Raw genomic sequence first — 27,145 nt, forward strand, 5'->3', positions numbered from 1 at the left:
CGTGTCCTTCCGCCACGGAATGTAGTCCTCCCTCAAAGGGCAACCTGATTCCCCCGTTCCGCCTCCGCCGCACTTCCTACTGAAGGTGACTGCCCGGCGAGGACGCGGAGGGGCGGGGCCCCGAGAGCCGGGAGCCAGGATTGGATGGGAGGCGGGGCGGCGGAGGGATTGCGGCGGCCCACAGTCGGGATAACCTTGAGGCTAAGGCAGCGGATCTCCGCATTGGAGCGACGCGTCGCGAGCCTCCGGACTTGTGTGCAGTAGCAGCGCATCCCGAGCCGGACCACGTCGGAGGTGAGCGTGGGGAGAGGCTGGGCCATCCGTCCCCACCGGGGCTCCGTCTCCCGGGGCAGTGCGGAATGCTGGCCCGCCTGCGGACCCAGGATGGCGCAGGAGCCGGGGCATCTTGGGCTCACCCGGTTGGGATCAGAAAAGAGGAGAAAGGCTGCTTGTGCCTAGGATCTCCTTCAAAGCCCCCAGCTCCCACTTCTTCCGAAGGCAGATGGGTCAGCCAGCCCCTTTCCTGCCCCAGTCCCTGACCTCCCATCCCCATTTTGGTCCCATTCTCACCTCCCTATTCCTCCCTCTTCGATCTGGTCTCGCTCTCCTCTTCCTCCCTTTATTCTCCTAATTTGATAGTTTCCTTTCATGCGTCAGTCTCCCCCGTTTCCACTCTGCTTCTATGCCCGTCCCTTTCCCATCATCCTTAATACTCGCTTCTTGTTTTCAACCTGTCCGTGTCCCCCTCATTCTGATGCTTTCTTTGTAACTTCTCCTTGAAACTCCCCAAGCTCCGCTCCCCTGTTCCTTCTCCATTCCGCTGCTGTCCCCTTCTTGTACCTACCCTCATTCACGCCTGGCTCCCGCCCCTCCCCCGCCTCTCTGGTCACGTCCGCGCCAGCGCATCCCTCTCCTGCGCACCTTCCTTCGCGCCACCAGCCTCCTCGCCCCTCCCCCTCTGTTCTGGTCACGTCCGCCTGCTCTCCGTCCCCGCCCTCGGCCACCCATCTCCTGCCCCCCCTTCTCCATCATAGTTCCCCAGCCCGGGGCTGGAGTTCCGGGGTCAGCTCCCGAAGTGCATTGGTCTGCGAATGGGCAGGCTGGCTCCCAGGCGGCCCGGAGATGGATGCAGTGCCGGCCGGAGGCGCAGTTAGAGGGTTACGTAACCCTTGGTCTAACCCGCTGCAGAGGAAGAAAGGGTGGCTGCCCAGTGGCGCGTTCCTGTTTTGTGCCGCCCAGAATACGATAGTGCGGCCGCAGCGCTCCGCTTGCTCCAGGGGGCGTTGGGGGTGGGGGCGGTGTCCCGGGCTCCATCCCGCGGAGGCGGGGCTGCACGTAGCGGCGCCGGACCCGCCCTGCCGCGCCCGCTCCTCGGCTTCAAGAAACACTGACCCTCGGGCCCGTTACCGACCAAGCATCATCTCCGGCCCGACAAGCTTCTGGAGGCTGCTCAGAGGCCTCCTCGAGTTCGAGGCACTCACCTGGCTCCCTGCCTCTGCTTCACGTTACTTAACAGCGTTGCTTAACAGATGCGCCCGATTGTAGAGCGCAGAGGCTGCGGGTTGAGGAGAGTAGAAATATATCAAGAGCTTGGTGCCACGTACATGAGCTCATTCATTAAAAACTCGTATAAAGAGTTGTTTGGGGGAGGGCTGTGGAGACCAGACCAGATTGACTAAAATCGTCCTAGCCCACAGAGCTCAGTCCAATTAGGAAACGAATGTAAAAGTTACCACTGATAAGTGCCGTGAAGAAGGTACACACGTGCTTCCCCACGTGGAAGGTACGCACTTCCTGTCGGGGTTTAGGAGGCCTCACCAGGTGACATCACATGGGGTTTGATGAAGCGGAAAAGCACCTTCCAGTCTGAAGATTATTTGAAGACTCAGTAATGGGTTGGCATCTCTTGGCTTCTTATCTATGTTCTTCAAACCCGGGACACTGACCCTCCCCCATACAAATGAGCCTGATAACTGAGGTCCAGACATGACGGACAGACGCAGTGGGAAGTTGAAAACAGGCTTTCAGAATCAGGTTTAACTCATTACATACTGATACGAATAATAGGGGGAATTCAGCCTCAGGACCTCAGTTTCCCATGTGAAAATGGTAACTTTTTTCATCTTGGTTGTTGAAAGGGTGGGTCGCTATATACACACTTACATAGATACATATTGAGTATCTGTGCAGTGTCTATGCAGGGTGCAGTGTCTAATCTCTGGTGCGATGCCTCCCGATGTATTCTTTTGGTCACTGAGCCCAATGACTTCATCTATAATTGAACTCGAGCGCTCCTCTTCTTGCTGCCATCCCGAAACGGTCATAGTTCATCTTTGGGAGTCAGGCTGTATGTAAATACCAGAGATCTCCTAGAAACCAGTCGCTCAGGGATCCTGCTACAGTGTTGGCAAAGTAACTAACAATGTTACCTTGCTACTCTCCACTTGCAACAGGGGCTCTTTGGTCCTCTAGCCAAAAGAAGGCAAGAAGGGAGATGGCTTTCAGCCTTTGGTATTATAGCTTTTGGCTATAAGATTAGAAACAAACTTGCAAACCTAAGACTAAAATCTTGAGGTTCTATTGGCACCTACTCCAGGTAGCATTCTGGGATTTGCTCAGCCAGCTGGTGTGAGATTAAGATAAGAGGCAAAGGACAGTAGCTCCTTGTTTGCTGTCTGCAGGGTGTGGCCGCTCCCTGGGGTGTAGAGGAGGCTCTAGGTCGGGACTCTACAGCATTGTTAGCAAATAATTCACCCTCAGGTTGCCTGAGGATACTGTTGGGAATGCACGGGGAGCTGTTCTGAGGGGAGGAGTATGTAACATCACCAGATCTGTGTTGGGGGTGGGGTGGGGGAGGATGTAGGGAAGATGACTCAACCTTTGAATTTTTCCGCTTTTAAGAGAACTGTCTTCGTTGGGTGAGTGCGGAAACCACTGTGGTCTTTGCAGGCTTAAGAATCCCCTCTCCCCTTTCAGTGAGTCAAATAATGAAGTATGCATTCCTCCCAGTTAAGAGTGCCTCAGCTAGGTGACAGATAGCGGAGGCCCCCAGGCTCTCTGGACAGTGCTTAATTGCCACGTGGCAGAGCCTCAGGCCCCAGTGATAGTCTGCACACCTGTCCTGAGCCTTGTGCGATGGATGTGGCAACCCTTTTGGGAATAAGCATTGTAGGGAAGATGAATAACGATGACTTAAATATTATGTCCTTGAACTCATTTCTGCATTACTAGACTGGAGCCAAAATGGAGGGACATTAGTCTTATATATAGGAGAGCTGCTCTCATTTTAAGCACTGCATTAGAAGTAAATAATTTCAGGGTTGAATTCACAGTTTAACCAAAAGCATTATTGGGTCTTTAGGAATTGCAGCACCAGTGACTTGGCAAGTTTGATAGCTGTTACTCCAAGCAGCTAACACCTAAGGGGAGGTGCTTGTGTGCCCTGAGTGTTGTGACATTAATGTGGGGTCACAGGAAATGCCATTTTATTTCTTAAAACTGCTTATTTCTTAATGTTGAGGCAGTGAAAGAAATGGGGAAATGTTTGAGAGCAGGAAGGTAGAAAAACATGCAATTCTTACATTGCTGCTGCTAAGTTACTTCAATCGTGTCCGACTCTGTGTGACTCCATACGCAGCCCACCAGGCTCCCCGTCCCTGGGATTCTCCAGGCAAGAGTACTGGAGTGGGGTGCCATCGCCTTCTCCGAATTCTTAAATTACAGACTTGTAATGCAAGTCTACAGGAGTTTTTGTCTTCAGGTTTTATAAAGGCAAGTAAGGGTGTGTTATTTTGGCTAAGAGCTAAGACTGAAGGTGGGGGGGAATGACTCATTTGACATTAACTTTATTTCTGAATCATCCGGAATATCCACAGTCAAATCCCAGTTAACTGGTGCACCACAGGAATGAGGCATCCATGGGAGCAGAGTTGTCTTGCAACACTGTTGAGTGAGGGTCTTGTGAGACATGTAAGTGATTTACTTCGTGACCAGTCCTATGGGACCTTGAATCATCACTTTAAGCTTCAGTTCTTGTACAGATAGAAATAGAACTAAATGAAGACCACTCTTTGTGGTGGGGGGAGGGGGCATTGCTTTGTGTCACAGCTTGTGGGAATCTTAGTTTCCCCACCAGGGGTTGAACGTGGGCCCTGGGCATTGAAAGTGCAGTGTCTTAACCATTGGACCACCGGGGAATTCCCAGTGAAGACCATTCTTAATTCTACCATACTTTCTGGAAACTTGCTTTTTTCCTCTCTCTCTCTTTAACCACAAACTAGCCAAGGACTAGATAAATGAATAGGCTGATTATCTGAGGCTTTGTTAAAGAAGCTGTTCTGGGGGAGGTGAGCCAGGACGGGTGGTGAGTGGCAGTGCGTGCAGACTCCGCTGAACCTTTGGACCTCCTCCTATGACTGCTCAGCTTAGGAGGGGAGGTGGGCAGGGCCACCAAGTGGCGCAACCCCACCCCTGCAGCCGTTTTTCCTATATTGGTTTGTGCCCGTCTGCACGTAGGAGGGAGAGCCAGGCTGCAGTACTTCTGGTGGCCTCTGACTCCCCTCCCCCATTTCTCCCTATAGGCAAAACTCCTGGGGACCAGTAAGCCTCTCTTTCCTGACGCCAGCAAGCTGTGTTTGGAAGTCGGACAAGGGCTTTAGTCAGGGAGATGCCAAGACTAGCGATGACAGGGTTGCTGCTCCTGGCATTTCAGAGTATGGACCAGCTCGGCTGATGGCAGTTAAAAAAATTTTTTTTTTTTTTTCCTTATAAAAATTATCTGAAAGGAGCCCCAGCCCTTCCAAACACTTAATCAGCCAACAGATAATATTTAACTGTAGATGACTGGTATCACACCACCCCTTTCTCAGGTGATGAGTGCAGTCATGGCATATGAGACCAAGCCATACAACATTTTGGAGGAGCACTGAAGTTTTAGTCTAGATAAGAGGCAGGAAAGTAAAGACTCAAAAGAAAACTATCCTGATATCTGATATCCTCCTTTTGTTATTTTGTTAGAGAGCAGATTAACACATCACCCATCAGATGGGCAAACGCTGTAAGAGTCTGACAATGTCAAGTGTTGACAAAGGTGTGGGAAGGCAAGAACTCACTTTACTGGTTGGTTGTAAATTAGTATAACCACTTTGGAAAGCAATTAAGCACTATTTTGTAAAACAGAAAGCAAGCATACCGTGTGGCCCAGGAATACACCTCTGGATATAGAAACCACACCTGCACAAAGAGACATGTACTAGAAGAAATATTATAGTATTGATTAATGAGGGAAAATTGGGCTTAGTGGGAAAATGATCAACCAATAAGGGAATACATAAATAGATGGTCTAGTCACGCACTGGGGTAGTATAGCAGTTCATATGAATTAACTAGAGCTGTGTGCCGACTGGATAGATCTTAAGTATGCTGCGAAAGCAAGTTGTTTGATAGTGCCTTTCAGTGCATTACTTAGCGTATTATAGAAGCAGCAGTATCATAGTGTTGAGTAGAGATAAGACACCCTTAGATGAACTATAAGGACAGAAAATTCATGACCTTGGTTGGGTGTTAGGAGGCAATGTGAAAGGGTTGGAGGAACCACCTGGGGATGGAGGACAAATGAATTGGATACTTTTTTTTTTTTTTAAGTCTAAAAATCTGGATTAAGAACAATTTTTTTTTTTTTTGGCCATGTCTCACAGCATCTTAGTTCCCCAACCAGGTTTGAACCCAGCCCTTGGCAGTGAAAGTATGGAGTCCTAACCACTGGACTGCCAGGGAATTCCTTAGATAATGTTAATGGTCAGTTCTGGGTGGCAGAAATATAGATGTTCATGTTTCTTCAGTTCAAAACAAGCAAACCTATGGTGGTCACTGTAGGGAGACCAGGCATACCAAGTAGGTCAGTGCTCTGGGAGATCTGGCATGCCCTTCCTCCTCCCATCCCCTCCTCTTCTCCCTGCAGCTATGACTGATGGAGGGTAGCTCCTCCTCTAAGTACTGAGCCAAGGCCTCCCTTTTCTGAGGCTATCCCTCCCCCTGGTGTTGTACCTGACTTGGAAGGATCTTGAATCAGGGTCCCAGGTCCCTTGGTGCTTCCAAAGTGTCAGTCTCATGCCCTGAAGCACTGCCTCATAATTGTAAGTCTAGTAAGGAGCACAGCTCAGCAAAAGCTTCGTCTCCACTTCCTCCTCCAGACTGAAACCAGGTCTCTTCTCTGGGCATCTGTGATTGAACCAGGAAATCCTCAGCATTTGAAATGGTAGCAGTTTCTCTGACTCAGGACTTCCTGCCCTGGAGTTGAGTGGTCCTTATAGGGGTGGGCTCGTTTAGCATCAGCTTTTGTGCCCTATTGCACACTCAGATTTGAAATAGGACCTTGGGCTCCTATGTATAATATTCAAGTCACTTAGTTCTAACCCTGAATAAAAGAGCGAGGGAATTTTACTTAAACCTACAGTGGGCTCATTTTGTTTTGTGTAACATGGTAACACCAGACTATGCTTTCTGTTATGGGACCTGTTGAGGAGAGAATGGACTTAATATTCCCATCTCTTAGCTAAGAACTGCTTGTCCTGGCCCCACTCTATATGCAAATATACTGTTATCATTACTCTAACTGTGTAGGAGGATAAAGGGCTTCTCAGGTGGTTCAGTGTAAGGGACCCATCTGCCAGTGCTGGAGACTCAGTTACAATCCCTACGCCCTGGAGTAGGAAGTTGCAACCAACTCTAGTATTCTTGCCCGGAGAATTGAATGGACAGAGGAGCCTGGTGGGCTGCAGTCCATGGGATCGCAAAAGAGTAAGATGTAAGGTGCGGCTAACCGATAGCAACAAATAGGATGAACAGCTGAGTATGCACTCCAGACCTTATTAGGTTTTGTGCCTGGCCTGGCACCCATTTTGATCTTGTCACTGCGTTTGTCAGATAAGGGCCAGTCTTGGGAATTATTTTTTTTTTGCTCCATCATCTACTAACAGAACTTCTAGAGAGCAGACTGACCTGAATGCCTTGTCCAGCATTTTTAAAATATTTATTTATTTCACTGGGTCAGGTCTTAGGTGCAGCATGTGGGATCTAGTTCCCTGACCAAGGATCAAACCTGGGAGCTTGGAGTCTTAGCCACTGGGCCAGCAGGAAAGTCCCTGTCCAACATACTGTGATGAAAACTTTCTAATGGTTGTTGGTGTGCCAAAGATTTGGGAATCAGACCTCCGTGCTGGCTTGGAGACTCAGTTACAATGGAGATGTAGATAGCAAATTGATGTCACAGTCGTGGGCAGCAGGTGCCATCATCATTGAGTCAGCCTGTGTAGTAAGATTGGCATCAGAGCACACATTGGTTAAAGGTTGGCTTATGCAGATGTGGTCTCATAGGCCAAGCTGGCTTTAACTAGGGCAGAATGATGTGGGCTTTTGTGAAAGCTTGAATCGGTGGAGTGAAGCGTGAATCCTTCCAGCACACCCTGCCAGCCAGTACTGGCTCTCAGTGACATGTTGGGTATTTTTTTCTTTTATGGTTTCTACCCCCTGGTTTCTAAAGAGTGATCCGAGACTTGTGTCTGGCATGAACAGAACTGTGGCTTCAGGAGACCAGGAGCCACTTGCAGAAGGAGAGGTGGGAGTCGGGGCCCGTGGAGCTGAGCAGTCGCTTGTGCCTGCTCCGTCCTTTCAGCTGCTCTCAGGCCTCTGATGGTGCCTTGTTTCTCACAGAGGAGAAATGTCTCTGAGAAGGATGCTGCAGCAGGGGCTCGGGCTCAAGATTCAGGTTCCCGTACCTGGGCACGGCATTCGCTGCCATCAGTGGAGACGCCCAGCTTCCGCTGCTGGCTGGAGGTTGGCTCTGCATGTCTGTGCCTCCTGAGGAGGAGGATGTAGGAATGACTCAGACTGGCATGAACTGGGCAATGTGTGCTGGCAGGCACTGTCCAGAGGCTGGGGAGAGTCTAGGGGTTGTTCTAGGTGGGGATGGGCAGCTTGTGCTCCGGAGAAGAGGCTCATGAGAGGCTCCGGGGGAACGCTTGAGGGAATGGAAACCCAGCTGGGGACCTGGGCAGGTGACAAGGTCTCTGGTTTGGTAGTGGACTGTAAGGACATGGTGAGATCTCATGAATCTGGACAGACTTGCTGACAAGCCAGCTTTTTTGGATTGCTGGTGGGTACACACACTCAAATGGCAAGTAAAATTTCACTTGTTATTTTTGTACTTAGTAGCCTGGGTGAGCAAAAGATCAGAGCTTGTAGACCTCAGGTTTAATCTGAGATGATGAAATAGGGTTAGTGGTTGAGCCCAGTATATTAATTGTGTCTGCTGATAGCATCTCCTGTTCTTGGGGCAGCCCTTCTGTACTAGAATATCCTTGTCACAAAGATTCTGCTCTGATGCTTGAGGGCAGGCTAAACAGGAAGAGAAGTTTGTTGGATTTGGGCATGTAACTCAGATTTGGGGCGCAGAGTTGTCCTTTGGACCATATTAGCTTTCCTCCCCCCGACTTGGAGGTTCTGGACGAATCAAGGTTTTACCTGCCCATTGCTTCTGCACCATCAGTACAAATACCAGCACATTAAAGAAGGCAAATAATGTCTTTGAAAGTTCTGCTCTCACGGACCATCCTTTGGTAACTACTGTATTAGAGTGACTCGGGTTTCTTTTTTCCTCACTGTGCCATGTGGCTTGAGGGATCTTAGTTCGCCGACCAGGGATTGAACCTGGGCCCAGGGAGTGAAAGCGCTGAGTCCTAACCACTGAACCACCAGAGAATTCCTAAGGCTAATCTTCTTAGTCAGTGAAACTATTCTGCTGTGAGTTTGTGATCTAGGGCCCAAGATGCGTTTTTCCACCTCTACCATGTTTAGAATATTCCTGAAGTACATAGAGTGGCAGTTGAATAATGGCACGAGGACCTTCACTTTTGTTTTAATTCCAACATTTTTACCAGGATGCTTGTAAATGTGTCATTTTTCAAAGAGGTACATTTAGAACCTTTCTTATGAAAGTAGTATCAGTAAACTTTTTAGTAAAGAGAAGAAAGAAATTTGCTGTAATCCTACCACCCAGATAATATGCTGATAATATTTTGGTGGGTATCCTTCTGGTCCAGTTATGTATGTTTAATTTAGTGCTTCCCCTCCCAAAGAAAAGTGCGGGGCTATAGTGAAATGTTAGTAAACCAAGGTTTAAAGAGACGTTATGGGGAGGGGATAAAGCATTGCAAAGGAGCCACTGACAGCTCTTTTACCTGAGAATTTTCTTGGGTGACTTGTGCATATTAATTTATAACATAGCCGAATCTCTAGGAACTACCACTGCTTGGATGCCTGGTTATTAAGGGGATTTCTCCATTACCCCAAAGAGCTTTAGTTGTACTCAGCTTTTACCTTAATCCTTGTACAGCTCTGCAGGGCAAACCTTTCTCAGCTCCGAGCAGTCTTTGCAAGTGGGGCCGAGGAGCCACCCTGAGTCAAAAAAAGAGCATTATGTCACCGGAAGCCCAAGCCCAGAGAACACAAGGTATGACACAATAATCAGTGGCCCCAGTCGGGGGTCTTTGCAAGGAGACCCTGATGTCTCAGGTCTAGAGCCGATCCAACGAATGCCTTTTTGGGGGGCCACACTATGTAGCAGTGGGGTCTTATTTTCCCAGCTGAGGATCAGACTCATGGTCCTTGCAATGGAAGTGTGGAGTCTTAACCACTGGACTGCCAGTGAGGTCCCCAACTGATGATTTGTAAGAAGAGTTACTTTAACCCACTCATTGAGGTCACACTGGATGACTCCATTTGCCTGGAGGCCACAGTGAGACCTGAGTGTTCCAGTGGTCTTGGTGTGCCACCAAGGGAACCATCTCTTCAGTGGTGTTCCTTTCACAGCCAGACGCACCTACACACCACAGGAATAGGGGGTGCTACTGTGTAAGCCCAGCTTCCACCCTGAGTGCATGGAAAGGGACCTTGGCTGCCCAGGCCATCCTGTCAGTGATTCAGAAGTTCTCAGATTTGGTGGGGGAGAGGGCAGAGCTATAACTTCGATTTGACACAGAGGCATTAATAGGTGCTCTGAAACATCATTCAGCAAACACGGACTACCTCCAAGGTCTTGGTGCTAAGAGATCCAAAACCACTGGGTCATGGAGGAGAGAGTGTTGTTTTCATCTTGGTACCTGGTTATGTGGTGGGGAGTTAGGAGATATACATCGAAAGGAACGGTGTATATGCCATGTGGAGTAGTTGGCTGGTGTCTTAGTTTCTTGTTTTTAAAGGTGCAGTTGGGGATCTATAGCTATCGGTTTTCAACAACTTGTAGGAGCGTCACTTATAACTGGTCACAGAGCTTCTTGAAGTTTACCAGACTGTTTGAAAGCGTCAGATGGGTTTAGATGCCTGCTGTGCTCCAGCCACCCAGAGAGGCCACATAGTCAAGGATGGAGGAGGAGAAAGAGTAAGGGTTACATGTGTGGGGTGCCTTGGTTTGGAGCCCTGAGATTTTGGAGGTGGGACAGGCCAAAAAAGAAAGGCTTGTTCTTATGCCTTGGTGCAGCACGTAGGCACGAGGATTTGAGAAGGAGCAGCCCTTAGTCTGAAAACCTGCGAAAACGAATGGCATTCTGATGAGGACTGCAAGCTTCCCGCTCCCGTGCTTACCTGATGAGTCTTCAGACACTGCTTGAAGCTTCTCAAGTCTCGCCTATAATCAGCTAACTAACTGACTGAGTTTAGTTGTAAAGTCAGCAATGAAGAAAAACAAAGGTCTGAGCCATTGTGCCCTGGGTCAGCCTTGTGACCTGGGCTGATTAATTACCTGGAACAGATGGTCTTTGTTACTGTGAGTGGTGTGCTTTCCAGACTTAGAAAGGGAATGGGTGGTGGGTCAGAAGATCAGCCTGGAAAGGATTTGACAAGCAGTGTTAATTTCTTCATAGTGCAATAATTTTAGAGCCAGGCTAGGACCATTGTGGTTATCCTTGGTTTGACGCAAATTGCTTTGAGTGTGCTTAAGTCCTTCTGACTGAAAGTACCAGATGTAGTTTTTAAGTACAGATTCCTGGGGAAAAAAATATTTTGCATTCTTGGTTCTGGTTGGACTTACCTGTCCAGGGATTGGGGTTTTTTTGCCTCTCAGTGGGCAGGGGCATACTGTCCAGCCTAGGGTGAATCGAGGAGTGGACTTAATGTGTCCCTGTGGGTTAGTGAAACCTCAGACTCCAGGATTAGGAGGCTACCTGAATAGTGGTTGTGTCTCCACGACCAGGAAGGTCGCTTTGGGTTTGGATGGGGACTGTTAAGAGAGAGTGTGGGTGCCGCACCCCATAGCAGATGTTTATAGCTTTGAGACAGCTTTTCACAAAAAGATCTAGATTGACCACAGTACTAAGCTAGGGGTGAGTTGTCTGTATCCCTGGAAGATTGGCTTTTTTTGAGGAAACATGCAGTGCATATAAATGGTGCCATTTACAGGATTAGTAGGAAAGTTGTCAAGATAGACATTATCCCAGTGTGAGGGAGGTGTGTGTTTAACATGTGCCTGGGAAGTACATTCATTGGGAATGTGGTTTTGACTTATTCTTTGGGGTCTTTCCTACTTGCTCATGATAATGTGAGCCCATGGCCCAACTTGAGCACCCACATAGCCAGAGCGTGGCAGGGCTGCCTGTGGCTTGTGCACAGAGCATGCTTGTTGAGTTAATGTGTAAGCAGGAAGCAGCTTCTGTGCCAAGATGTATATTAGCCACTCAGACAGATCACACTCTCTCTCCAGTTCCTCTGGACCCAAGCCATCAGAAGCCATGTCGAAGCACCACAGCGACGCCGGGACGGCCTTCATTCAGACTCAGCAGCTGCACGCAGCCATGGCCGACACATTCCTGGAGCACATGTGCCGCCTGGACATTGACTCACCGCCCATCACTGCCCGAAACACCGGCATCATCTGTACCATTGGTGAGTGCGGGTGCCCACGCCCTCAGGGCTTCCTCAGACAGTGAGCTTTTCTCCCCGCAAAAGACTAAATGTAGCACACCTGGGTTCTGGGTTCTGCGCAGGATGCTACAGAGAGATTCTCAGGGGAAATGAAGTCATGGGCTTGGTCACTTAGACCTGACCAACTCTTTATGACCCATGGACTGTAGCCCACCAGGCTCCTCTGTCCATGGGATTTGTCAGACAAGAATACTGGAGTGGGTTGCCATTTCCTTCTTCAAACTGAGTTCAGAGGAATTTGCAGGAAGGAATTCATATGCTTTATGTGTTCTTCTAAAGGTAAAATTTAGAGGGTGTTTTCCATGGCAGTTCTTCCTGGTTGTGAGCATCTCAGAGACCTAGGAAAGATCTTGTGGACTTGGCTCTGTTCAACCAAAATGCTGCAGTTGTACATCTGACTGGGCTTCGGGGAAGACATAGTCGGCTGGCTACATTTTACGTTGGTTATTAAAAGTTCTTTAAACTGAAGCACACTTGAAGTGTTAATCCTCTTTTGGATAATGAACACTTAATGACTTTCAAACTTTTTTTTTGTTTTTTTCTGAACTAGGCCCAGCTTCACGAGCAGTGGAGACATTGAAGGAGATGATTAAGTCTGGAATGAATGTGGCTCGTTTGAACTTCTCTCATGGAACCCACGAGGTAAGCCTTGATGGTGTGGCCCCTGGGGCAGCTTGTAGGAAACAGGGTCGGCATGCCATGTTTATTTAGCCACAGTGGACCAGGCAAGAAAAAGCGGGGAATCAATGGCAAGGTTGTCTTCACCAGCCCATCCCTACTCTTCTTCCCCCCAACCCCTGACATCTCAAGTGGCTAGGTCTCCTTAAGCAAAGATGACCTGCTTTGTCATCAGCCATGGTTCTCCCCAACACCTGTGCTCCGTTAGCCTTTGATACGGAAAGCATGGAAGGGTTTTCCTGGAATCCCCTCTTAAGCCGTGGGGCTTGACACTTCTGCACCAGGGTTTCAATAACAGTTCATAATTGCAATGATGAACCAGTAAGTCACCCTGCAGGTTATTCTGGCCTATTTTTATTTTAGACCCATGATAAATGGGACAGGTCCCAGAGAAGGGTTTCCACTATTGCAAGTGAAGGACTGGGTCCTAGGGTGTAGTACCCCACTCCATCAATATTGTGTTCCCAGCCTGTCCCTTCCCAGGAGTTCTGGGACATTAAAATAAAGTCAGCACACTTGTCCAGTGATCTGGGAGGAGTGTGTTAGTACTGGGGCTGTTTATGAGCTGACTTGACCCCTGGGACCAGGTGACAGCTATTGGGAAGTGCTCCATTGTGCTTCTGTTCCCAAGATCAGAACAAGCTCATTTTGAGGGGTGTGTGGGCTGCCTAAGGAACAGTGCCATGGGGTTTCCTACTGGCATCGATAGAAGACCAAGGGGGCAGGCAAACTCTTGCTCCTCTTGGACTCTGTATTCCCTGTTCAGAATAAAGAAAATGCTGCCCTACAAGGTCAAGGGGTAAGGGGTTGCCCTCTGGCATTTGAAAGTTGGTGATAAGTTTAAACTAAAAATAAAGCCTCAGGAAATGCAATCCAAAAACTGTACGCCTCCTTTCTGGAAACATGAGAGTGTTCCTCGTAGGTTCCCTAACCCATGTTCCATAAACAGCCTGTAGCCTGCAAATGTCACAGGGACCTGACCAAGTTCAGGGGAAGTACGCTCAGCAGGCACCCTGGGGCAGGTTAAGAAGCCCACAGATGGCATTCTAAATTCCCCGAAGGTGAAGTCCTCCGCAGCAGTCAGTAGGCATTCCTGCAAACCTGCGCTTAGCCCAGAGAGAGAGCTAGAGACACCAGTGAAGGTCCATTCACAATTGATCCCTCCTGCTGACTTGTGCCAGGGTCTGCTGTGTGCAGGGGAAGGAGCAGAAATAGCTTTCAGGAAGTTGACCTTTAACTAGGCTCTATGGCCTCTTCCATCCAGTAAAATAATACACAGCTCTGAAATGGCAGGGGGAGAGGATGGCATTTGCACCTGTTGGAGGGGGCTGGCTCAGGGGGGTTAGTTTCTTAAACTGCAAGAGGCATTTGGTGACTATCTGAGCTTTGACTCCTATTCCCAGAGTTGGAATTTGTTTTCTTTTTCCACACTGCATGGCAGAATCTTAGTTCCCCAACCAGGGATCAGACAAACCCAGGGCCCCCACATTGGAGGCACAGAGTCTTAACCACTGGACCACCTGGGAAGTCCCTTGTGGGTTTAACTTGAGGTTTTTGACCAGGATGAAATTATGTTGCCCCTGAAATCAGAGTTTTGGAAACTGATCTGAAATATTAGTTATATAATGTAAACAGTTACAGTTCAACAAACTGCTGAGACATGCTCGACCGTTTTTAATACTCTGCTAAGCAGAACACTGGATTTGCTTTCTGTCCTTCACTCAGAGGAACATCTACCATCTGATCTTTTCTTGGTTTTGTTGTTATTGCATCTGGTCTTCTGACAGCTTTGCCACAGTGTCTCTAGCCCCCACTTTTGGCAGCTCTTGTGAGCAAGACGTGTCGTCTTCTCAGGTGCCACTTGCCTGGATGGTGGTGGTTGAAGGATGAGGCCCACAGAGTGCTGAGTTGGGAGCCTGTGTTATCAGCAATGTCACACTGAGAGCGCTAGGAACTTTTGCCGTCTTGGCTCTGAGTCCCTTTTTTCGTCAAACAGTAATGGCTAATGGAAAAGAGAGAGGGCTTCCGAGGTGAGACTGAAGCCAGGATTTGTCGCAAGTGAGAAATAGCAAAGGTCAGTTATTTCAGAGAAAGGCATATTCCCACCTCTCCAGGTTCCATTTCCTTTTCTAATCAGACTGGAGGAAGTGATTGTCAGAAGCAGGCCTGCCTGACTTGAGCAACGTATTTAACTTGGGCTGCGTCAGCTTAAGTAAATAACTGTTTGAATTGCAGTTGTAATCGATAGAGAAGAGCTCAGAATTATCAGATCTATCATTCTAACTCTGGTGGCCAGAGCAGTATTATCCAGATACAAGGTCTTTTACCCCAGTTGTCTGCTTTATTTGCTGAGGATATTTGTTGAATCCTAGGGGCTGGAGGGGGAGGAAACAAGCCTCTTTTATGTTGATATGTGTTGCCACCAAAACCCGTTAAAGGTATGGGTGTAAATATTCTAAAGTTCCTAAGATTTGCCCTTAGAATGGGTGGTGGCATTGGTAGAAGTGGGTGGAGAGCTGGCGGGAATCTGCTGTAAAGCACAGAGAGCTCAGCTTGGTGTTCAGGGATGCCGAGAAGTGAGTAGAGGCGAGGAGGTTGATGTAAGCAGGTAGAGGATGCTCGGTGATGGAGGCAGTGGTCCAGAATCCCGGTGATCAGTTTCGGCGCCAATCCTAGATCCCATTGTGTGGGATGACCGATGTGGAGCTTAACATCTCCCCTCTTTTCCCCCAGTACCACTCAGAGACCATCAAGAATGTACGTGAAGCCACGGAAAGCTTTGCTTCAGACCCCATTCTCTATCGGCCAGTGGCGGTGGCCCTGGACACTAAAGGACCTGAGATCCGAACCGGGCTCATCAAGGGCGTGAGTATCTTGGGGAGAAGCAGGAGAGAAGGCATAGGGGACCCAGAGAGCCCAGGAGCCACGTTTCTCAGAGTTTAGGTCTATAAATGAGAGTTTTATCCATCAGTGTAGAAAGTCTTCCTTTGACTTGCTTTGCTAAGAAACAGTACCAGAAAGAAACCTCTTTTACACTCAAAACCTACTTCGAAGTCTTAGGGAGCAGCTTATCTCTTCCTCTTTAGTATCACTGAAACACTGTAGGTTATTCTTGGGTTATTTCCTTGAAATATATACTAAGTTAGAAAAGGCTTTATTGTTACTTCCAACTGAAATTTAATCCTGGTTCCCTAGAGGAAAAAGCTTTTCTCCTGCCAGGAAGGCCCAGCTTTGGACTTGTGGCTTCCTTTCTTGTCTGCTGCAGAGCGGCACCGCTGAAGTGGAGCTGAAGAAGGGAGCCACACTGAAGATCACCCTGGACAATGCCTACATGGAAAAGTGTGACGAGAACATCCTGTGGCTGGACTACAAGAACATTTGCAAGGTGGTGGACGTGGGCAGCAAGATCTACGTGGATGACGGGCTTATTTCTCTGCTGGTGAAGCAGAAAGGTAGAGACAGAAGTCAGGGTCTGCAGCTCCCATCTCTAAATTTCTTTGCCAGAAGGTAGGAGGATTGTTTGGTTGGCAGAGAGACTGAATCTATATAGTCTCAGGACTTCCTTTCTTTTTTCAAATTACTTATTTATTTGTATTTATTTTGGCTGCATTGGGTCTTAGTTGTGGCACATGGGATCTTTAGTTGCAACACTGGACTGTTTGTGGCACATGGGCTCATTTCTTGTGGCTCGAGGGCTTAGTGGCTGTGCAGCCTGTGGGATCTTAGTTCCCCCACCAGGGATCAAACTCCCTTCCTCTGCATTGCCAAGTGGATTCTTAAACGCTGGACCACCAGGGAAGTCCCAGGAGTTCCTTTTATAATAAACTCCTGTCCTCAAAAACAGATTTCACTCCAGTTCAGTTGTACTCTTGGAGAGCAGATGAGAAGCGTATTTACCCATCCTCACTATTTGAAGATTTGCTTCCCTCCTTTATCCACTAAACATGGTGTCTATAGGACTCCAGTGTTCCTGGGAATGATAGCTAACCTTTAAGTGATCTGCACTGCTCTAAGCTCTTTCTTTACATGTAGATATTGTTTAACTTTTGAAACAACCTAATGAGTAGATACTATTATCCCTGTGGAGGTGAGACACAGAGAGGTTAATGGACTTGCCCACAGTCGTTGGAGTGTGAACCCTGGCAGTGTTCACACCTGGCTCTACCACCCACCGTGTGCTCCTTCCCAGAGCACGTGGGAAGCACAGAGAAGGAGCACAGAGCCCCTTCTCTCGACTAGGGAGAGCCTGCCTCCTGGTGGGGACACCTGCGCCCAGGGCTCGGCCTCCCCAACCTATTCCATTCCATACAGGTCCTGACTTCCTGGTGACGGAGGTGGAGAATGGTGGCTCCTTGGGCAGCAAGAAGGGTGTGAACCTCCCCGGGGCTGCCGTGGACCTGCCTGCTGTGTCAGAAAAGGACATCCAGGATCTAAAGTTTGGGGTGGAGCAGGACGTGGATATGGTGTTTGCGTCTTTCATCCGCAAGGCTTCTGATGTCCATGAAGTCAGGAAGATCCTGGGAGAGAAAGGAAAGAACATCAAGATAATCAGCAAAATCGAGAATCATGAGGGAGTTCGGAGGTAAGTCCCCTGCCTCCTTCAGCCCCAGCCGAGCTCTCTGCAGAGCAAGATGTAGCCTGCCACCTGCCCGTTCGAATTAACCTCTCAAACTTACTTCAGACCCACTGACTCAGAATATCCTATGATATTGGTGGGCTTGCCAGGTGGCCGTAGTGGTAAAGAACCTGCCAATGTAGGAATTGTGAGTTTGATCCCTGGTTTTAGAAGATCCCCTGGTGAAGGGAATGGCAACCCCATCCAGCATTCTTGTCTGGAGTATCCCGTGGACAGAGGAGCCTGGTGGGCTACCATCCATAGGGTTGCAAAATCAGACACAACTGAAGTGACTTAGTGCACACGCCTGACATTGGTATTGGTATTTCATGGGGGAGGAAAAAAGCTTCACAGATGATTGGGGTGCCAGCATCTTGACATTGTTCCAGGGAACAGCACTGGAGAGGGACAGGGTCACCACTGCTCCCGGGCTCAAGAACCATGCGTAGTGCTCCTGCATTAGCTAAGTTTGCTGGAATTGGGGGCCACAAGGGGGAAGACAGCAGGCTCTCAGGAGGGGGCTCCTTCACTTGGCACTAGCTAAGCTTGCTGGAATTGGGGGCCACAAGGGGGAAGACAGCAGGCTTTCAGGAGGGGGCTCCTTCACTTGGCAAGCAGTGGGATTGGTGGTTGGGTCAGCTCTGGCACGGTATCCACCTCCCTGGGAAAACATGCCGTCTTCCTCTGGTTCCACATGGTCCCGGCCCTGCTCCACTGCCTCCCCAGTGCTCACCAGGTAGAGCCGCACGAGTAAGGCCAGCTGGGTGACATCTACTCCTGCTTGGCTCCCTACTCAAACCCAGCACTACTGACAACCTGGGCTTACTTGAGCGGTCAGGTGTGTGCACGGGGAGAGTGGGAGGAGCCGCGCTGCCCACTGTTGCGGCCTTGCCATCCTTAGCTTTGTGTCAGTGTCCGTTGTGCTGGGAAATTTGGGGCCCTCCCTCTGCCATCCTGATAAGCCATGGGCACCTGCTGACTTTGGCTTCAGGCCAGGCAAGGCCATATTCTCGTGCCTTCAACACATTGGGGAGGGACCCCTGAAGGAGCAGCCTTTCAGTGTCCTTGACTGGAAGAGGCCATGGACCTTTGTGTCAAGAGCAGTCAGCCACCTTGGGTTCCGTTTCTGCCCCAGCAGTGATGACTGAAATGCAGACGGTAGAGAGACACCTTGAGAGGGACCTCATCAGATGCCGGTGAACACGGAGAATGAGCTTACGGTTACCGGAGGGGAACGATGAGAGGAAGGAGCAGTCAGGGAGTGTGGGGTGGACCTGTGCACACTTCTGTATCTAAGATGATGACCCACAGGACTGCTGTGTAGCACAGGGGACTGCTCGATGTTCTATGGCAACCTGGGTGGGAGGAGGGCCTAGGGGAGAATGATGCACATGTGTGTATGGCTGAGTCGCTCTGCTGTGCATCTGAAACTATCAAGACATGGTTAATCAGCTGTACCTCCATGTGAAATAAAAAGTTAAGGGAAAAAAGACAGATGCAGAGGAAGTGAACCCATGGGATTTTGGGGAACCCCACCGTCCCCCTCCCCTTCCCCTCAGTGAAGTGTCGCCCCTTCCCCTGGTGCTGAAGAGTCCAACGGGCAGAACTGTTGGCCCCTTGGGGGACTGAGACAGCTGGAACACCCCTGTGATGATGTCATGGGTACTTGTCCTGGTGCAAGAATGGCCAAGTCAGAGAATCCCGGGAAACTTGGTGTCACCGTACGCGAGGCCCTTGTTCTGTATAAGCTCTGTCTCTGCAACTTGCCTGTCAGGTTTGATGAGATCCTGGAAGCCAGTGATGGGATCATGGTGGCGCGTGGTGACCTGGGCATTGAGATCCCTGCAGAGAAGGTCTTCCTTGCCCAGAAGATGATGATTGGTCGGTGCAACCGAGCTGGGAAGCCCGTCATCTGTGCCACACAGGTGTGTGCCTCCCCCTGAGCGTGCGTCCTTGTTCAAGGAGGCTCTGGAGGCTACCTGGTCTCTTCCCACGGGTCCTGCCCCACATCACACACACACCTATTCCCCTGCCCTCCTGCCCCCACGCACCTACACAAAGCCGGACTCTGTACATATGTGCTTTCCACGGGGTCACCTTGTGTCCGAAGCCCTCCCAGGCCACGTCTCACAAATGCTCTGTCCCCTCCCAGATGCTGGAGAGCATGATCAAGAAGCCTCGCCCTACCCGGGCGGAGGGCAGTGACGTGGCCAATGCCGTCTTGGATGGAGCCGACTGCATCATGCTGTCTGGAGAGACGGCCAAAGGGGACTACCCTCTGGAAGCTGTCCGCATGCAGCACCTGGTAAGTTCTCCCGCTGAGGGTGGAGGCGAACTCCGGCACATGGGGACACCTTGTAGTGTCACTTCTGTGCCCTCCTCCAAGTCACAAGCAGAGTGAGGAGGCGTGTGCTGGGGCCGTGGAGGTGTCTTTTTTTTCTCTTCTGCCTTCCTGCCCAGTCTTCTAGTCCCTTCTGTTCTGGAGGCGGCCTCCTTCATTGCACGTAGCACAGTTCACCCCCATCTTCGGGGTGTGAATCCTTCCCTTGCGTGAGTCCTGGGACATCTGTACTGCTTCCCCCTGGACAGTCTAGAGGACCCGAGCCCCTCGGCCCTGTTCTGGAAAAGTGCAAGAGCTCCTGCTCCCAGCTGGCCTGTGTTCGGCTTCTGTTTTGATTCCCCACCTGTTACAGCCAGTGCCTCCCCGATGGAGTCCTCTGGGCCTGCACTGGAGGCTGTCACCTGCACTGATTTGGCTGTGAGCTGGCCTTGCATGGTACCCGCAGCAGCGCCTGCTTTGCTGAGCTGTTGCACTCACCCTAGAAGTGGGATTTAAGGGAAGGGTGACAGGCCCACAAATAGAAACAGGTGGAAGGCTGGCTGATCCCAGCTGGCCCTGGGGTGAGAGGGTCTGGAGGAGCCCTAGGGGCCGCTCCTCATTCTCCTGTGGGAGCTAGCTTTTCCAAGGTCTGCTGGACCATGTCCCATAGCCTGGCTGCCTCTGCTCTAAAGCATCCTGAAGAGGAACACAGGCCTGGGGAAAAGAGCGCTACAGTTGACCTTTCACAAGGGTCCTAGGTGGCTATTGATAATGTATAGCTCAGCAAACTGTTTCTTTAACGTTCCTGTTCATTTTCCAGCCAGCAAAGGACCCCAAGCCCTTTGTGTGACATCCCTCCAGTGCATCCCCCGCAAAAACCCTCTGGACTAGATACCATCCTTTCCTTCTTCACTGTCTAAGTGATTAGGCTCGAGTGGCTTCCAAAGAAGACGTGACAGTTAGAGTGGATACTTTTTCAGGGGTAAAACAAGACATCTTGACTACAGGTGTCTTCTGGTCTGTCCTTGGTACTGTGGGTGGATTTGCCCATAATGAAATCGGTAGAGACCAGTGCCTGCCCTTGGGGCAGCTGTGTTTTTCTGGCTGATGGCCACCCCATGTATGACATGATTGCTGTCCTGATGCTTATGCACAGCAGGCTCACGGTTCTCACCTGTCCCAGTGAGTACTTCCTCTCTTCTGGGAGATAGTGACCTTGAACCGGCCCCTTCTAGAGTGGTTGATGTTAATGTTTATGGGTTTCCATATAGAATTATATATATATGTAACAATACTGCCTTGCTTAGTCATATGGCCCCACGGCCTCTGAGACCTTGACATGATAGACTCTAGGGACTTTGTGTCTTTGGGCACATCATTTAACCTCTCAAGGCCTTATCTAAGAAGTGAATTAGATGGGATATGTTTAATTACACCCTTTGCGTTAAATTGCACTGCTGTTATAAAATGTCTGCTAAGAACCTTATGCAGGTTCTTAACCTCAGTGAGGTGGATGTCACCCCACTTTTTAATGGATGAGGGCACATGATGATAGAGCTTGAGTTTGGACCCAGGTCAGCTGACTCTGAAGCCAGCATTCTCTGAGAGCACATCTAGCAGATAGGACAGGTGTTCCTGTGGGGCCTGTCCTGGGGTCAGAGACTAAGAACCAGACTCTGGGCTCTGCAAGCATGTCTGTTTTTCCAAACCCAATCTTTTCTTTGAACAAACACCCTTAGAACTGTGAGAATGGGATTGCATGGCCCTATTCAGGAGGTAGGTTCTCCTGGCCATGCCACCAGTTAACACTGGCCAATAGCTTCCCCTCTTAACTGTCCACTGCTTCCTCCTGTAACTGATGCAATTGATGTTCTTAACTATGGTTTAGGTGGTACCAGCTATGGTTCTCTTTCCTGTCCATGTGCCCTGTCCTTTTGGGCTGCACGCATGCATTCCATTCTTGCAGGAAGAAACCCTTTAACCTAGCAAATTCAGCCACTCATTGGCTCATCGTGTCAGATTAATGAGATGGCGTTACTGATTCTTCCCTCACCCATCATTGTTTAAGACGCTCATAACTGCATTATAACCCTCTAAAGCTTAAGTTTTCTAATTCTTGGTGTTACCTGAGCAGGTGGTCTATGAATAACCCAGTGGCTTTCTCATGGGTGTTGCAATCACTCAGTTTTAATCAAATGCCTTGGTAAGCTCACCTGTGTGCTTCCACAGGCACCTGTCTCTTCACATGGCTGTTCGGTGCCCCTCACAAGCTTGCCAGTTTCCACCTGCCTGCTTAGAATGTGGTCAAGCCGCATGTCCTTGGCCTTGACCCCAGCTTTCTAGCGCTGCTCAATGTGCTTCTACCGCAGGCCACTGGAAAGGCAGGTAGCGTCTCTGTGTCTGAAGCCAAGCAAGCACTCCATGTGTGCATGGAGGAGGCCAGGCACGAAGCCCTGTGGTAACCAGGCAGCCATGTGAGGAGGGGGGCCTGTTCCTTCCTGCGAGCTGTGTCATGAGGCAGCGTGGTTGAGTCCTGCCGGGGAGCCAGGGAGGGGCCCCAGCCTCCGAATGTTTCCATGCTGAGGCGTTAGAGCCTGGCATCACATCGTCTCCCTCCATCCCCACCACCAATCAGAGAGACCTACCAAAATCGAAAGATCCTTCCAGAATGGAAGAACCCGTTTCCCCTCTGATGGAGGAGGGACAGTAGCCATTGACGCTTGAACCTCCCCGAGCAGGCTCTCATCACCCTGCCTCTTTGCATCTGCCTGAAGGAGAGACTTAGCCAATTAACCTACGGTACCTTCCTCTCATTAATTCCCCATTCTGTCTTTCCATGTTGTCGTCTCTCGTTTGTTTTTTCCCCCCCCCTTCTTCCCTCTTCCTTGCCTCCCCTCCCCCTAAACCTTACAGATAGCTCGTGAGGCTGAGGCAGCCATGTTCCACCGCAAGCTGTTTGAAGAACTTGCGCGAGCCTCAAGTCACTCCACAGACCTCATGGAAGCCATGGCCATGGGCAGCGTGGAGGCTTCATATAAGTGTTTAGCGGCAGCTTTGATAGTTCTCACGGAGTCTGGCAGGTAGGGCCCCAAGGGCAGGTAACTGTAGGATAAACAGCCTCTTGCTCCAGCCACTCTAGACGACAGCCAGGGCCCAGCCCTGAGCCTGGGACACTCCTCTCGTCTGCAGGAAGCCAGCCAGGGAGGTCAGGGCAGGACAGGGCCACAGGATCCTCCAGCGCAGAAGGCACAGCCATGTCACAGGCACCTGGTGAGGGGCTGGTTCCTGCAAGTCTCGATCTCACTCAGCTCAGAACCTCCAGTGATCAGGCTGTTCTTGGCCCTTGCACCCAGGGACTTGCTCCTCCCCAGCTGTCTGTGCGAGTCTTCCCCTCCCCGTCCCGTGTGACACGGCTCTGACAGCTCTGTCCCCCTCGTCCCTCTGGACGGATGTTGCCCCTAGATTGCCCGTGAGGCAGAGGCTGCCATCTACCATTTGCAATTGTTCGAGGAGCTCCGTCGCCTGTCACCCATTACCAGCGACCCCACCGAAGCCGCCGCCGTGGGGGCCGTGGAGGCGTCCTTCAAGTGCTGCAGTGGGGCCATAATCGTCCTCACCAAGTCTGGCAGGTAGGAGGCGGCAGCAGCTCCCTGGGAATGCCCTGCTCGGTGGCCCCTTGCCTTGGGGCCCCTGGGAGCAGTGCACTGCACGGGGCTCAGATGGCATCGAGCCAAGGTAAGACCCCCTGCCTGCACCCTGCAGGGAAGGAGCCCCCCCACCCCCCAGCAGCACTTAGGGGCGTTTTGAACCATTTGGGTCCAAAGCAAGTTTATTAAACCCTCACAACGAGCTAGACTTAATTAGATAACTACAGGAAGCCTGACGACAAGTGGTTGTTTGATATTGAAAAGCTGTTCTTAAAAAGTAAAGGACCACCAGTTTTGCTTCTTCTAGCTAAGTGCTCTTTAAAAAGTCCAGTTTGCAAAAGGACTGCTGTTTGCTGACAATGCTGTTTGGTTGGTGTGCCTGTCCCATCTGTCTTTGAGTCCCAAAGATAAGTGGGTGCTGCCTAGGAAAGGTCACTGTGCTATCTTGCTGGCACTCGGGCCAGGCAGCCAGGCTGAGACCTCTACTTGGCCTCTGGCTCGAGTCCCTTCCAAATCCAGGACCTCAAGTTAATATCCCTTGCTCCATGGGTCTGTGCTGCTCCTCCCCGGGGCAGCTAGGGTTTCCGGAGTTGGTAGGTGGAGAGGAGTAGATGGGCGCCCCCTGTGCACCAAGGAGCAGCAGGTGGGACGGCCTTTAGGACCAGGACACGAGATGTGTGCCAAGTCCCGCAGTAGAGGGCTTAGGATCAAAAGCTCCAGCTGTTAGGGTTGACCTTTGTGAAAAGGTCCAACCTTTGCTACTTGGCTATTTTTAGTTCCAGTCTTCTGGGGTTTCACTCTGAGCAAGTCCTGACTTCAGCACTTGCTTCCCTCTGAAAGCCTTGTATGGAGGCCAGGCCTTAAGCAGGGCATCCTCTGCTGTGACATGGCTTAAGTTTCCCTGACAGCTGTGGCGTGTCCTCACAGCTTGCCTTCTGAGCTCCAGGTCCCCCTGCCGGCAGGCCCCTCCAACTCCTGAGACACCAGCCCCTACCAGTGTACAGTGTCAGTGTTGAAGGAAGCATCCAGCCTGTGAGCTTTAAAGGTCCAGTCCCCTTCATAGGTAGAGCCGTCCCCGCTGACACTCCCATCCCCTAGTCTTGCCTTCTGGGTAGTACTTAATTTCTAATCCTCAGCCTTGCTTAGATACTCAGGTTTGACTCTGGGGCTCTACAGCCTAGTTACTGGGACTGTTTCAGGGGCCTGAGGGTCATGTGAGGTCAGGAGAGGGCACAGCAGTAGGGAAGGCTTGTCTTGTAGATTTCCCAGGTGGCCTGGTGGTCTCTGCTCCTGTTTTGGGTTGTTTTTTTTTTTTTGCAGATGTCAAGTGTCAGGTGCTATTCACATGCTGCTTGGCTTGTATCTGTTGCTGGCAGCAAGAGAATAGGGTGTGGTGAGCTTGGACAGGGCTGCCTCCCTGTGCCAGAATGGAAAAGTTCAGGGGGTGGGGGGATCTGCCAAGTATAGGCCATGTGGGGTAAGTGGGTAAGTAAGTGACCCATGCTGGGTCAGTATGATCCTGTGGCCCTGGCCTGTAGGAGGGGTTTGGGGTAGCATAGCTGTGAAGAGTCTGCTGTGGCAGATACAGGGTTATGGGACCCCTCAGTCTTGGGAGCAGATGTTGAAATGGCCAGAGCCTCAGGCTGGCAGAGCTGGATTCCAGGGTGAGTTGCTGCTGAAGTCCCTGAGGGCACTGTTTAACCATCTTGTCTGCCTGCCCCATCTCAGGTCTGCACATCAGGTGGCCAGGTACCGCCCCCGGGCCCCCATCATTGCTGTGACCCGGAATCACCAGACAGCTCGCCAGGCCCACCTGTACCGCGGCATCTTCCCTGTGGTGTGTAAGGACCCAGTGCAGGAGGCCTGGGCTGAGGACGTGGACCTCAGGGTGAACTTGGCCATGAATGTTGGTGCGTGTCTGGGAGTGAGGGCTCCCGGTGGGGGGCTGGTGAAGGTGCTAGAGCACTGGCTTCTCTGAGACCCTATTGAAAGAGGAACATGCCGGCCTTTGCGGGCAAGAGCTGGCCTCACTGGGAATGTTCTCTGGTTCCTTCATGCCAGTCCCTGGAGTCCTGGGCTAAGCTCAGGGCGGGGAGAGGACCTTTGAGGTGTGAGGCTGAGCAGCCCAGGTTCTCACCTCATGTTCTTTGGGAGTGGGATCCAAAGCAAAGGATCCTAGATAATCATCACCTTTGTCCATTCTTTGGCGCTTGCTCATTACTGAGGGTTTTCTTTTTTTTCCTCCCCATAAAGTTAACCAGATCTACACTTGGGGCCAGTTCACATTTAGATTATGTGCTCAAGTGGCCTTTGTCACAGTATAAAAGTGGGATGTCATAGGATGAGAGGAAGCAGCTAGCTGTGACCTTGGGCTGGGCTCTCCACCTTCCTGAGTAGAAAATGAATGATGTCCAAAGGTTCCTGCTACTTCTGCCATCTGAGTGATAAGGAAGTAATACCAAGGCCTCCCTCATTCCCTTTGCCTGGGCTGTGAGGCTAGCGCCACCTTGTGGTGTAAGAAAGTAAAGGCCTGTCAGACCTTCCTCAATTGTGGGGCACTCCAGTACTTTGGCCACCTCATGCGAAGAGATGACTCATTGGAAAAGACTCTGATGCTGGGAGGGATTGGGGGCAGGAGGAGAAGGGGACGACAAAGGATGAGATGGCTGGATGGCATCACCGACTCGGTGGACGTGAGTTTGAGTGAACTCCGGGAGTTGGTGATGGACAGGGAGGCCTGGTGTGTTGCGATTCATGGGGTCGCAAAGAGGCGGACACCAATGAGCGACTGGACTGAACTGAACTCCCAAGTGTATACCTTCTTGGCTTAATTTTTCATTTACCAGCTCTCTTCTCTTCCTCCAGGAAAGGCCCGAGGCTTCTTCAAGAAGGGAGACGTTGTCATTGTGCTGACCGGGTGGCGCCCTGGTTCCGGCTTCACCAACACCATGCGTGTGGTTCCTGTGCCGTGATGGTCTCCGAAGCCCCTCCTCCAGCCCCTGTCCCACCCCTCTTCCCCAAACCACTCATTAGGCCGGCATTGCTTGTAGTGCTCACTTGGGGCTGTCGTGTGGCACTGGTGGGCTGGGACGCCAGGGAAGAAGATGAATACCTCTGTGAAACCTGGCTGGGTTTAAGACTGCGTGGGTGGGGTAGTTCAGAGCTGGGCCACCCCTCACATGGCTGCATCCAAGCAAGGGATGAAGGAGGGATACAGGCAGGACTGGAGGCCCCAGAGCTTCACCCAGAGGGCAACAGCTCCTGCTTCCCTTCCTTTGTGTACCCGATTCAGTTCCTGTAGAAAATGGATATCCAGAGAATTCCCAACCCTGGCCCGGGATCAAGAGTAGGGGCCTTCGGGTGTGGGGCAGTGGCTCCAGTTTAAGTAGACTCTGGCCCTGGCCCTTACTTGCTTCTCCAGCCCCTTCAGCCTCCCTCACCTTGTGCACAGTATACTTCTCGTCCTTCACTCCGCCCAGCTGATGCTGCAGACAAACACTCCACCCCCCATCTTCCATTTCCCCCACTACTGCAGCTGCCTCCAGGCGTGTTGCTATAGAGCCTACCTGTATGTCAATAAACAACAGCTGAAGCACCTGTTTCCTCTCTTTTCTGTTGGGGATGGGGGGGTGGTTGAACTCTGCCCTCTGAGTGGGGTGAAATGGCAAGAGCCCCATGGCTCCTGGCAAGTGCTCCTGTTAAGACTCAGGCCAACGGCCATCCTGTCCCCCAGGGCGCCAAGGTGCTAGGAGAGCAGTCGCTGACTACCTTGAAGATAGGCTCCCCTTTTCAGTGCCCTGGGGTCTAAAAGATCCCGCAGCTGGGGAAGTTTTAACAGCTTTTTTTAGACCAAAGATTGGAGAAGGCAGCCACAAGGGCCCCTCCCTCCTGCTCTGGGTAAACCAGGAGTGA

The 27,145-nt window shown here is 50.8% G+C and overlaps 1 protein-coding gene across 2 annotated transcripts; it reads left to right on the forward strand.

The window, feature by feature from the left end:
* PKM (pyruvate kinase, muscle) lies at positions 75-26,830 on the forward strand. Of its 2 annotated transcripts, none has more exons than XM_005685176.3 (11): positions 75-294; positions 11,753-11,934; positions 12,524-12,615; positions 15,385-15,516; positions 15,917-16,103; positions 16,963-17,233; positions 19,041-19,191; positions 19,419-19,571; positions 23,049-23,215; positions 24,962-25,143; positions 26,099-26,830. In XM_005685176.3, exons 2-11 carry the CDS (start codon positions 11,781-11,783, stop codon positions 26,203-26,205), a joined length of 1,596 nt encoding a protein of 531 aa, XP_005685233.1. In that variant the 5' UTR covers positions 75-294; positions 11,753-11,780; the 3' UTR covers positions 26,206-26,830. The 2 variants fall into 2 exon arrangements, with proteins under 2 accessions (XP_005685233.1, XP_005685234.1); XM_005685177.3 differs by lacking the exon at positions 23,049-23,215 and adding an exon at positions 22,500-22,666 and having other exon boundaries at positions 85-294.

Source organism: Capra hircus, chromosome 10 (genome assembly GCF_001704415.2).
Source record: "Capra hircus breed San Clemente chromosome 10, ASM170441v1, whole genome shotgun sequence".
In the NCBI taxonomy this organism is placed as follows: Eukaryota; Metazoa; Chordata; class Mammalia; order Artiodactyla; family Bovidae; genus Capra; species Capra hircus.

What these genes read in the sequence shown, in the direction of transcription:
- PKM (XM_005685176.3), top strand. Translation starts at nt 11,781, where the DNA reads ATGTCGAAGCACCACAGCGACGCCGGGACGGCCTTCATTCAGACTCAG. An exon ending in GAACCGGGCTCATCAAGGGC is followed by an intron (nt 15,517 to 15,916) that starts GTGAGTATCTTG and finishes TGTCTGCTGCAG; the next exon opens with AGCGGCACCGCTGAAGTGGA. An exon ending in AATCATGAGGGAGTTCGGAG is followed by an intron (nt 17,234 to 19,040) that starts GTAAGTCCCCTG and finishes CTTGCCTGTCAG; the next exon opens with GTTTGATGAGATCCTGGAAG.